The sequence below is a fragment of the Oryctolagus cuniculus genome, chromosome 16 (genome assembly GCF_964237555.1).
Source record: "Oryctolagus cuniculus chromosome 16, mOryCun1.1, whole genome shotgun sequence".
NCBI lineage: Eukaryota > Metazoa > Chordata > Mammalia > Lagomorpha > Leporidae > Oryctolagus > Oryctolagus cuniculus.
The window spans coordinates 39982946-39995819 of record NC_091447.1 but is presented as its reverse complement, the minus strand read 5'-3'; the positions used below and the strand labels follow the sequence as shown (position 1 = coordinate 39995819).

The window sequence follows — 12874 nt, the reverse complement described above, 5'->3', positions numbered from 1 at the left end:
GCAGGGGGAACCGCCCTTCCATGGAGGTGGAAGGGACAGTAGCCAACCCAGGAAGAACCAGCAGCAAACCCGGGGAGGGCCGAGCAGACGAAAGAACAGCGCAGGGTCCTGTGTCGTTCCTCCACGAAGAGGGGGAGCGACATAATGGTGCCGTGACTCGGATAGGAAACCTAGGACGGATAGGAAACTTAGGAGGGAAGAAACGGGAAGAAATGGGAAAATACCAGAGAGAGAGACTAGCAAACAGCCTAGGGAAAAGCCGGACGAAAAAGGTGCCGGAAGAAGCTGTTGAAAGCCTAGGCATAGACTCGGATACGGACTACGGGGGGAAGCTGGGAGAAATCTCTAAGGTCGAAAGCGAAAGTGAAAGCTAGAACAAACAGACTTGGATGCGGACTGTGGGGAGAGGCCAGGAGAAATGAGGGAGGAGTATTGTTGGAGGAAAGCTTGGGGAAACATACCGGGTAGAGAAAAATGTTAGGGAAATTGAAGCCGCGGGGGGCAGGCCAAGGCGGAGACGAAAGCCACTTTGGGATTCTCAAGTTAGCCCGGGAATGGGGGGCGAAAAGTTGAAACCAGAAGCGGAAACGTAAGCCAGATTGGGATCCGTCTGATTAGCCCGGGGAGCAAAGGACGGGAAGCCAAATCGTGGGGCGGAGACGTGAGCTGGGTTGAATTCGCCAGGTTAGCCCGGGGAACTTAGATTGAATGCTAGTGGCGGAGACGTAGGCTACGCTGTGTGACTCGCGGAGGCTGCCGTGCGCAGAGAGAGCGTGCGGGGCACAAGTAGATAGGGAACGCTGGGCTAAGTGCGAGACCACGGAGTGTGCGCGCAAAGCCGAGCCGCGCAGATGAGAGAGACGCGGGCTGAAGCGGCTCAGCCGGAAAGCCGCCGAGAAACAGCCTCGGGGCGGGCGCCGGGAAGCCGCGGGGATAAGAGAAACAGAAGTTTAGAAGTAAAATGAGAGAAATAGGAATGCTGGAAGATAGAAGTAAAATGGGAGAAATAGGAATGCCCGGAGATAGAGAAAGAGAGAAATAGAAAGGCCTCCCCACAATACTGCAATGAGAAGGCTTGGATTCGGTCTGCCCGATTAGTGAGGCGATGAGCACCTGCAGGCGGCTAGCAGCTTATGCGCCGCAGGTCACCGAAGACAGGCACGAATTAACATCAGTAAGGCCTCCCCACAATACTGCAATTAGAAGGCTTGGATTCGGTCTGCCTGATTAAGGCGGTAAGCACCAGCAGGCGGCTCGATCAGAGTATGAGCCGCAGGTCACCGAAGACAGGCACGCATCAGCGCCTAAAAACCTCACAACATGGCGAAGAGAGGACCTGGATTCGGTTTGCCTGATTGATAGGACTTGTAAGAACCTGTGGCAACTCTAGCAAGTAGAGCAGAGTGTGTGCCGCGGGACACCGAAGACAGGCGCGTATCAACGCCAAAAAAATAAAAAGAAAGGGGGATCTGTGGGGAGCAACCCGGACTAGACTGTTACTGGAATTAAGACTTATTCTATGCATCTGCTCTCCCACAATATGGCGCTGGGAGAGGAGAAAACAGCTTCTACCCAGCTGCCTCCAGTTCAACCAATAAACAGCAGGACCTGCTCCTGATTGGAGGAGAGCAGCGTGCTCGGCGTGTGGGCAGCCGAGTTAGGATTGGTGGAAGAGGACTATAAAGGAGGAGAGAGACGGCATGCACCAGGAACATCTATGGGGAACATCTAGCTGAGGGAACACCTGTGCAGTCCCCGAGAGAGCCGGCCGGCGGTGTGCCGCTCCCCTGCGGAAGTGGGGAATGTGGCAGGGGGAACCGCCCTTCCACGGAGGTGGAAGGGACAGTAGCCAACCCGGGAAGAACCAGCAGCAAACCCGGGGAGGGCCGAGCAGACGAAAGAACAGCGCAGGGTCCTGTGTCGTTCCTCCACGAAGAGGGGGAGCGACACTGGGGAGCAGGTGCCTTTGGGACAGTGGTTCTTAGACAGGGTGCACACTAGATGCCTGAGAAGCTTCAACCACCCAACCCCGGCTGTGCCCCGACCCCTTGTCACTTCCACTCTCTGAACACAGGCCCCAGGCAACAACAGCCTTGAAGAGCTTTTCCCACGTTTCCAAACCGCACCTGTGCCTGAAGCCCCTCGCCTCTAGGAGGAAGAGTGCTGTTAACACACTGGGAGAAGTAAACTGCCGGTAACCAGCAGTGGAGCAAAATCCCAAAGTTCAAGTTCACATTTGGCCCTGCCCGATCCACCTGGTACCCTAAGGCCTCGACGCGTATTCCCTTCCAACATTCAAGTCAAGGTTGTGGTCTTTTTACACCCAACGTGATCCCAGGTTGCCTTAACTTGGTTACTCTTTTCAGCTTGTTAAGAAGTAGACCCACCAGTAAAAACTGAGTGAACTCCGCGTAAGTCAGGTGTCTTTTTCTTTCTTTTCCAAAATGTAGTTGCACAAATTCTGAATCCCAGTTAAATGGAATATGCTGATGAATGGTGGTCTGTCCAAAAACTTGCTTCACGTCCTCTAAAGAGAGAAAAGAAAGGTTGATGAAACACAGCAAGTCAGGTTCTTCTTTATAAAGTCCATTACATGGACATTGCTATTTCTTATTAAAAAAAAAAAGTCACTCAATTTTAAACACACAGAGAGACTATAAAACCATGGCAGAAATAAAAGTTGGAATTCTCATGACATCAGCCAGGAAATCAAAGAATCCCACCAAGCCAATAAAATAAAGGAAGGAAAGAATCAAGAACTCACACGCACTGAAGGCAACAGGGAACCAGCATAAAGGAGCTACAACTATTATCATCTCATTTGTTTCATTTTTTAGGTACAGGGCACGGAATTTACCCTTTTTTAATTTTTATTTGAAAGTCAGAGTTACACAGAGAGAAAAAGAGAGGCAGAGAGGTCCTCCATCTGCTGGTTCACTCCCCAATAAGCCACAAAGGCCGCCTCCACTGCTTTCCAGGCCATAGCAGAGAGCTGGATCAGAAGTAGAGCAGCCGGGACTCGAACCAGCACCCATATGGGATGCCAGCACTGCAGGTGGTAACTGCAGGAAACTGACAAGGAAAAAATACTGGGGAACACTCACTGCACCAGAGCTTTGCATTCTTATTTATTTGTCTCTCCTGCTCCCCACCAAGGTGTGTGTTTGGAGGGTAGCAGGAACACAAATTATCATTAATGAATTTTGTCCAGGCTTTCATACCATCACACATAGCCACCAAACCTGCTCGTTTTTATGAGCAACTGTGCTTGATATCTTTTCTTAAAAAAAAAAAAAAAAGATTTATTGTATTTATTTGAGGGAGGGAGGGAGGGAGAGAGAGAGAGAATCTTCCATCTGCAGGTTTACTCCCCAAATGGCCACAACAACTGGAGCCGGGCCAGGACTAAGCCAGGAGCCTGGAGCTCCACCCCGGTCTCCCACATGAGTGCAGGGGGCCAAGCACTTGGGCCATCTTTTGCTGTTTTCCCAGGTGCGGTGAGCTGGATCCAAAGTGAAGCAGCTGGCATTCAAACAGGCACATATACGGGATGCCAGCGTCGCATGCAGGGGACTTAAGCAGCTATGCCACGACACCGGCCCTTTGCTTCTATTAAATTTTTTTTAAAACAAAAAGAAAGAGAGAGAGAGAGAGAGAGTTCTTAGCCCTGGAAAGGGTGCCAGAACCCCTGGCACATGTTTCTGCTGTTTCCCTCAAATTCCCTACTTCCACCCCCATTACACCCACAAAGCTTTTATTCCAGGCTTTTAAAGTTTCCAGAGACTTTGAAAGTCTCGCCAGGAAGAAGCAGGAGTGCCACCAGCAGCATCAGCAAAAGGCTGGGTGTGTGTTTGCACGAAGAAGGCAATAAAAACCAGAATTACGCTGGGCATAAATTTTATGACAGGTGGCAGAACACCTCAGGCTGGCCCTGAGGAGGACAATAAAACACAGGTTTTACAGTGCAACCTTCAGTTGCTCTGAGCTGATTCTGTCTTCTCTGCTTTTAGGAAAAAGGAGACAGGACAGGGCGTGGGGGAATGAAGTAAAACAAGAATGGGGATTAAAGGGCCGGGCTGCGTGGGGTTGGAGAGGAAAGACTCCCAGGGGGTCTGACCAAGAGGTCAAGAAAAAGGAATTAAGAAGATGGAGACTCGTTTCAGTCTCTGAGGAACCAATGAAACGAAATCCCAATGACTTGGACGGCACCCTCCTCACTGTGGCAACCCGACCTTCCTGGGCACTGACCACAGCCCAGTGCTGTTCTGAGGGCTTCATGTGCAGGCCCCTCCGGGGAGGGTCCGGCGAGTCAGTGAGGCCTGTGCCTCCTTTCCAGTCCCAGGCAAAGACTTCTGCATGAAGCAGGCCCGCCAGGGAGTCCACAAGGGGTCCCATAATCTTCTCATCTCCACCAGCAAATTATCTAACAAGAAGGGATGTCTAAATGATAACAAAGATGTATCTACAATTATAAAAATCAGTTTTTATACCGTAAATAAAATCTTACAACTGTGACAAAATTTTGCAGGCACACTGTGTAAGCACAGGGGGCGCTGTGGTTCATCCTCAGTTCACGGGAAGATTCCTTCCGCCCGCCAAGCACTCCGGTGAAAACAAGCTTGGTCAAAAACGAGGGCCTCCCCCTCCCGGACAGTATTCCAGAGGAAGCAGCAGGCAGCATTAGCCAGAGTTGGTATATGAAACTCATCATAAATTTAATACTTATATGGCCTACAATTGTAAATATATATAAAAACGAGTTTAAGTTGTTAAAAAATCAGTGAAACAACTTAAAAAGGGACTTGACTTAGTCAACAGTCTTATTTTTCCTGTAATGAAAGTAACTGCCGGGGCCGGCACCGTGGCTCACTTGGTTAATCCTCCGCCTGTGGTGCCCACATCCCATATGGGCGCCGGGTTCTAGTCCCGGTTGCTCCTCTTTCAGTCCAGCTCTCTGCTGTGGCCCGGAAGGGCAGTGGAGGATGGCCCAAGTGCTTGGGCTTCTGCACCGCATGGGAGACCAGGAAGAAGCACCTGGCTCCTGCCTTCGGATTGGCGCAGCGGCGGCCGCAGAGGCCATTTGGAGAGCGAACCAACGGAAGGAAGACCTTTCTCTCTCTCTCTCACTGTCTAACTCTGCCTGTCAAATTAAAAAAAAAAAAAAAAAGAAAGAAAAAGAAAAAAGAAAGTAATTGCCATTTACTATTTACTAGGGGTCACAATGGAATCCAACACTCTGAACCTGAACTCGACAGAGATAGAGCTTTTCCCATCCTATCCCACAGAGCTTGTCTCTGAGATGCAAATGCCCGCCTGAAGTACTGCAGTCTGGAGCTGTATGTTACCCTTAAGACATCTCTCAACTCTGAAATCTGACAATCCTATAAACATGTGCTATTGAAAATGATTTGTTTGAAGAAAGACTTCTCTACGGAGAATGTAAATACATGCGTGTACATAAGTGTGCTTGTTGCTGTGTGTCTTCCTTTTCTAAATAGGGTATTAGCCCCTCGACAGCACAGGCCTAGGCTTCCCGAGTCTCCTACTGTGGCGGGCATGGTCTAAGGAGCAGAGCAACTGTCTGCCAGGTAGTGCTGGAGTCCCAATGAGTCCCAACCGGACAGTGCAAACAGGGCCGCAGATTAAGGGGGCTGGTAGCAGCCTGTGTGGCACTAGTGTCCCGTACCGAGAAGCTGTTTCAGCAACCATTCCCTAACGGAATTAGCAGTCCTGCCTATGAAACCCCCCGCCCCACTCTTGGGCTGATTTAAATCTGTGGAGGAGCTGACAATTCAGCATTTCAACAGCACCCCAGGTTCTTCCAATGCAATAGCCCAGACCTCTCTTAAAGAAAACAAAACCAACAAAAAACGGTCTTAACAAGTTATAGAAGGGTTATAATCACTCCTTTCCTGATATTTAACCCTCCTGAAATAAGCAAAAAGTGCAAAGAAGAGGGAAGGGCAGAGACTGAGTCAGGCAGGGTAAGGCAGTGATGTGTGCACACAGCAGACCCAGGAGGCGCCCTAGCCGCCCTATTGTACAAACCCAGGGGCTGACACTCACTCCACGGTCCACGAGGCTGGCGGCCCTGGAGTTGGGCAGTGTATGAACCCGACTCTTAGAGTGCGGCTCCCATGGCCAGCTTCTTGGCTGTCCGCACACACCTGTCACTGTAGGAATTCCTCGGCTAGCCAGCTACCTACTCCTAAGCAGCACAGCTGATGCGCACCGAGGCAGGTCCTGCAGGAAGGAGGATGGCAGGAGGTCTGTCGGGAGACATACTTCTGCAGCAGGTCCAAACAGCTCTGCTGTCCGAGCACGAAGCTGCAGGGTGTCCTCATGGCCAGGACACAGAGGCTTAAGGAGAGGCAATGGTGGTTCGGGAGAGAAAGACTTCGGGGAGACAGTCCGACGTGATCTGGGCCCCAAAGGCTGCTGGAGTGATAATGAGATGGAACCCTGGGAGGAGTTTTTTTACAGAGAGTGACAGCACAAAGAAAGCAAGCCAAGGGTTCTGTCGCAGTGCTCTGGCCAGTCACCCGGGACACGACAGGTCCTGCTCCGGGTAGTCGCAGGCATCAGCAGTACCTGTCACAGCAGAGATCGCCGCTTGTGACCCTCCAGGACTTAAGACTGTGTTTATGGTGGAGTGTCGCTCCCCCTCTTTGTGGAGGAACGACACAGGACCCTGCGCTGTTCTTTCGTCTGCTCGGCCCTCCCCAGGTTTGCTGCTGGTTCTTCCCGGGTTGGCTACTATCCCTTCCACCTCCGTGGAAGGGCAGTTCCCCCTGGCCACATTCCCCACTTCCGCAGGGGAGCGGCACACCGCCGGCCGGCTTTCTCGGGGGCTGCACGGGTTCCCTTAGATGTTCCCCATAGATGTTCCCGGTGCATGCCGTCTCTCTCCTCCTTTATAGTCCTCCTCCGCCAATCCTAACTCGGCTGCCCACACGCCGAGTACGCTGCTCTCCAATCAGGAGCAAGTCCTACAGTTTATCAGTTGAACTGGAGGCAGCTGTGCGGAAGCTGTTTACTTCTCTCCCAGCGCCATATTGTGGGAGAGCAGATGCATAGAATAAGTCTTAATTCCAGTAACTCAGTCTAGTCCGGGTTGCTCCCCACAGATCCCCCTTTCTTTTTATTTTTGGCGTTGATACGCGCCTGTCTTCGGTGTCCCGCGGCACACACTCTGCTCTACTTGCTAGAGTTGCCACAGGCTCTTACAAGTCCTATCAATCAGGCAAACCGAATCCGGGTCCTCTCTTCGCCATGTTGTGAGGAGGTTTTTAGGCGCTGATGTGTGCCTGTGTTCGGTGCCCTGCAGCGCATGCTCTGGTCGAGCCTGCAGGGGCTTACAAGCCCTATCAGGCAAACCGAATCCAAGCCTTCTCATTGCCTTTTTGTGGGGAGGCCTTACTGATGTTAATTCGTGCCTGTCTTCGGTGACCTGCGGCGCATAAGCTGCTAGCCGCCGCAGGTGCTCATCGCCTCACTTAATCAGGCAGACCGAATCCAAGCTCTCACATTGCAGTGTTGTAGGGAGGCCTTTCTATTTCTCTATTTCTCTATCTCCGGGCATTCCTATTTCTCCCATTTTACTTCTGTCTGCCAACATTCCTATTTCTCTCACTTTACTTCTAAACTTCTGTTTCTCTTATCCCTGCAGCTTCCCGGCGCCTGGCCCTGCCGGCAGCTTCCCGGCGCCTCGCCCCGCCCCGAGGCTGCTTCTCGGCGCCTCGCTGGCTCTGAGCCGCTTCAGCCTCTCTCATCTGCGCGGCTTCCCGGCTTTGCGCGGCTTGGCTTCGCGCGCTCCGCGGTCTCCACGCCCTTCGCGTCTGCACCACGGCCTCGCGCCAGCCCCGCTCCCTATCTATTCACGCCCCGTGCTCTCTCTGCACGCGGCGGCTTCCGCGAGTAACACAGCGTAGCTTACGTGTCCGCCACTAGCATTCAATCTAAGTTCCCCGGGCTAGCCTGGCGAATTCAACCCAGCATACGTCTCCGCCCCACGGTTTGGCTTCCCGTCCTTTGCTCCCCGGGCTAATCAGACGGATCCCAATCTGGCTTACGTTTCAGCTTCTGGTTTCAACTTTTCGCCCCTATTCCCGGGCTAACTTGAGAATCCCAAAGTGGCTTTCGTTTCCGCCTTGGCCTGCCCCCCACGGCTTCAATTTCCCTAACATTTTTCTCTACCCGGTATGTTTCCCCAAGCTTTCCTCCAACAATATTCCTCCCTCATTTCTCCTGGCCTCTCCCCACAGTCCGCATCCGAGTCTGTTTGTTCTAGCTTTCACTTTCGCTTTTGATCTTAGAGATTTCTCCCAGCTTCCCCCGTAGTCCGTATCTGAGTCTATGCCTAGGCTTTCAATAGCTTCTTCCGGCACCCTTTTCGTCCGGCTTTTCCCTAGGCTGTTTGCTAGTCTCTCTCTCCGGTAATTTCCCAGTTCTTCCCGTTTCTTCCCTCTTAAGTTTGCTATCCGACCTAGGTTTCCTAATCCGAGTCATTTCTTCCCTCCTAAGTTTCCTATCCGCCCTAGGTTTCCTATCCGAGTCACGGCACCATTATGTCGCTCCCCCTCTTCGTGGAGGAACGACACAGGACCCTGCGCTGTTCTTTCGTCTGCTCGGCCCTCCCCAGGTTTGCTGCTGGTTCTTCCCGGGTTGGCTACTATCCCTTCCACCTCCGTGGAAGGGCAGTTCCCCCTGGCCACATTCCCCACTTCCGCAGGGGAGCGGCACACCGCCGGCCAGCTTTCTCGGGGGCTGCACGGGTTCCCTTAGATGTTCCCCATAGATGTTCCCGGTGCATGCCGTCTCTCTCCTCCTTTATAGTCCTCCTCCGCCAATCCTAACTCGGCTGCCCACACGCCGAGTACGCTGCTCTCCAATCAGGAGCAAGTCCTACAGTTTATCAGTTGAACTGGAGGCAGCTGTGCGGAAGCTGTTTACTTCTCTCCCAGCGCCATATTGTGGGAGAGCAGATGCATAGAATAAGTCTTAATTCCAGTAACTCAGTCTAGTCCGGGTTGCTCCCCACAGTGGAGAAAAGTTCGCTGTGGGGAGAAGAGTTGTTCATGGGGCTCTACAGGGAAAAGGAAAAGGGAAAGGAAATGGAAAAGGAAAAAGAAAAAGGAGGGAAAAAAAAGGCCTGGTGTGGGTGTTGCTAACCAGCTGGCATAATTTCCACTAACAGGACCGTGTAGTCCGATGTAGGAACGCCAAGCCGTCCTCACTGGACAAACCAGAAGATACGCAAGAGATGGAAAGAGTGTTGTTGGTAAAGGATACTTACCAGGATTTCTATTCATTTTCACACCTAATAAATTCTTTAAAAGAAACTAAAATGCTAAACCTTGCCACTCTGGAAAACTAACACATTTTCTCCAAAACTGTTTTATAAGCTCACAAGTCTCTGAATATTTCACTCTGCTCTAAAAGGCATTCTAGGGCATCTGATTTTCTGAAATGTTTGGTCTCTACATTTTCCTGCAGGTTCATTCACAGAAACAACGTCTACAAACCCAACCATCACAGTGCCTTCCTAGCATTTCTCTCTTACTCTGGAAGGCATTAAATTAGGGTATTAACTCAGGCTAACGTTCTTTTCTCCTTTTACTAGGTACAAATAGCTCCCCCCCCCCTTTTTTTTACCTAGTACTTATTTATTTAAAAGGAAGAGGTACAGACAGAAAGGCAGAGCCGAGGCTGGCGCAGTGGCGCAGTAGGTTAATCCTCCACCTGCAGTGCCGGCGTCCCATATGGGCGCCGGTTCTAGTCCCAGCTGCTCCTCTTCCAATCTGGCTCTCTGCTGTGGCCTGGGAAAGCACTGGAAGATGGTCCAAATCCTTGGGCCCTGCACCTGCATGGGAGACCGGGAAGAGGCACCTGGCTCCTGGCTTCGGATCGGCGCAGCTCCAGCTGTTGCAGCCATTTGGGGAGTGAACCAATAGAAGGAAGACCTTTCTGTCTCTCTCTCTCTCAGTGTCTGTAACTCTACCTCTCAAATAAATAAATAAAATCTTTAAAAAAAAAAAAAGAAAAGAAAAGAAAAGAAAGGCAGAGACAGAAACAGAGAGATCTTCCACCTGCTGGTTCATACTGCAAATGCCATAACAGCTGGGCCAGGCTGAAGCCGGGAACCTGGAACTCCAGGTCTCCCACAGGGGCAGCAGGGACAAAAGTACTCGGACCATCCCCCACTGCCTTCCCAGAAACACAGCAAGAAGCTGGATTGGAATCAGGGCAGCCAGAACTTGAACCGGGGCTCCGATACGGGACGCTGGCATCACCGATGGCAGCACAACACCAGCCCACAAAAGTTTCCTCACTTAACATCTGACTAGCACTTCCCCGTGACTTAGAAGGCAATGAAAGGTCAAAGTACTCTCACCCTACAGCTGCAAAAATCAGCAACCAAAACCAAAGTGATGCTCAAGTCCAGCTGCTCCAGACCCTGGCTCTCATGGGCAATTCCCAAAGCTTTACGACGACTCGAGGCCCTTCCACACCTTGGCCTTTCCAAACTAAAAAGCTAAAAGGCTTTCAAAGAAGCACCACGTGACCGGCTCATCACTGCTTTACCAAGAACTGCAAGGAAGTCTCTCTCGGTCTAAAACCCAAGGTCTTACAATCCTCCTGCCAGATGGGGGGGAGGGGGAGGGGGTGGCGAGGCATGGAGACAAAGAGCGACACTGAACTCGCCAAGAATGTGAATGCTGTGCCAGGCACGTCTTCTGGATCTATAAAGTCGAATTCTTCTCAGCACGGCCATTTCTCTTGAAAATGAAAACAAATTAAGATGCTCATCTCTTAAACTATAATCATTGTTGTTTCAGTCTAGGACAAACAAGCTATGTTTGGAAGACGCATTGCTCCCATAAGATCACAAGGCAACGGTGATACCGTTTAAAGCAAGATCTCACCAACGAAGTTTAAAAAGAAACCCTCTGGCTTCAGCTAGGGTACTCTGCTTTCTCCACAAACATGCCAGCTTAAGTCGGCTGTACTTTTTTATATAGAAGACAATTACAAAGTGGCAATTGTTTTTTGTCTAATGATAAATTCAAAAAGTAAACTGATTTCTCCCCAATTTAACAAATTTCCCAAGCTCCAGAGAATGCCTGTATTGGAAACAACTGAGACTTCTGAAGGCTGTCACAGATGACAGGTCCTATACATAGAAAGTCCTAAGGGACCCACAAAAATACTATTATAAGAAGCCAATGAGGCCGGCGCCGTGGCTCACTAGGCTAATCTTTCGCCTTGCGGCGCCGGCACACCAGGTTCTAGTCCCGGTCAGGGTGCCGGATTCTGTTCCGGTTGCCCCTCTTCCAGGCCAGCTCTCTGCTGTGGCCAGGAAGTGCAGTAGAGGATGGCCCAAGTGCTTGGGTCCTGCACCCCATGGGAGACCAGGATGAGCACCTGGCTCCTGCCTTTGGATAGGTGCGGTGTGCCAGCCGCAGCACACCAGCTGTGGCGGCCATTGGAGGGTGAACCAACGGCAAAGGAAGACCTCTCTCTCTGTCTCTCTCTCACTATCCACTCTGCCTGTCAAAAAAAAAAAAAAAAAAAAAAAAAAGCCAATGAGACCAGCAAGGCTGGAAGACATAAAGTCAATAAGGTCAGTACAGAAAAATCAATTTTACTTCCATACATTTGAAATAGGCTACCCTAAAACAAAATAAAGGACACTATTCTGTTCATAATGGCCTCAAAAAATTAAAGTGCTTAGGGTAAATTCAACAAAAGATGCACAAAATCTATACACTAAAAACCATAAAACATTGCTGAAAAGAAATTAAAGGGGCCAGCGTGTGGCCTAGCATGTTAAGCAGGCACCCGTGACGCCACATCCCATGAGTGAGGGTTTGAGTTCCAGCTGCTCCACTTACTCTCCACTTCTTGTTTATGCGCCTGGGAAAGCAGCAGAGGAAGCCCAGGTGCCTGGGTTCCCGCTACCCACACGGGAGACCTGGATGGGGTCCCAGGCTTCTGTCTTTAGCTTGGCCCAGAGGTTGCAGCCATTTGCACGGTAAACCAGGGGATATGGGATCTCTCTGTATGTCTCCTCTCTCTGTAACTCTGCCTTTCAAATAAGTAAGTCTTAAAAAGGAATTAAAGACGACTTAAGTAAGTGGAAAAACATCCGATATTCATAGATTAGAAGAGTTAGTATTATCAAGATGGCAACAACTTGCCAAAATTCAACTTAAAATGGCAATATTCCCCCAAAGTAATCTACTGATCACCGTAATCCCCATCAAACACTCAGGTGGACTTTGCAGAAACTGACAAGCTGACACTACAGTTCATCTAAAAACTCAAGAGATCTAAACAAACCAACACAATCTTGAAAAAAGAAGAACAAAGTTGGATTTCAAGCTTTACACAACGCCAGTAATCGCGATTGTGTGGTACAGCACATCGGATCAACAACCAAATTAGAACAGAATCAGTTACAATTAGAAGGGAATTCAGAGGCCAGAAATAAACTCATACATGTATGGGCAACAGATTGCTAACAAAGACGACAGATAATTCAATAGGAAAAGACTATTTTACCCAACAGATGGTGCTGGGACAACTGGATACCCATAAATGAACATCCATAAATGAATGAAGTTGGACTCTCATCTCACAGCATTTGCAAAAATTAACTAACTGTGAATCTACACCTACAGGTAAGGCTAAAAGCTTGAATACTTTTAGGAGAAAATATAGATATAATTTTCAGAAAACTAAAGACAGCAATACAGGCATAATCTTTTAAACCTTAGATTAGGAAGTAATTTACTATACATGACATCAAAGACAAATGCAGTAAAGGAGAAAAAAATAGGCAAATTTGACTTTATCAAAATTAAACACTTTT

At 49.9% G+C, this 12874-nt stretch overlaps 1 protein-coding gene across 5 annotated transcripts in view; it reads right to left on the bottom strand.

The window, feature by feature from the left end:
- The window catches only part of SLC25A13 (solute carrier family 25 member 13), a 189909-nt gene that overhangs the window by 81476 nt on the left and 95559 nt on the right, over window positions 1–12874 (bottom strand). For all 5 annotated transcript variants that reach the window (XM_051852956.2, XM_051852957.2, XM_070059810.1 and 2 more), the window contains one exon: window positions 2388–2527. In XM_051852956.2, coding sequence (XP_051708916.2) covers window positions 2388–2527 — 140 coding nt within the window. The remainder of the gene's footprint in view (window positions 1–2387; window positions 2528–12874) is intronic.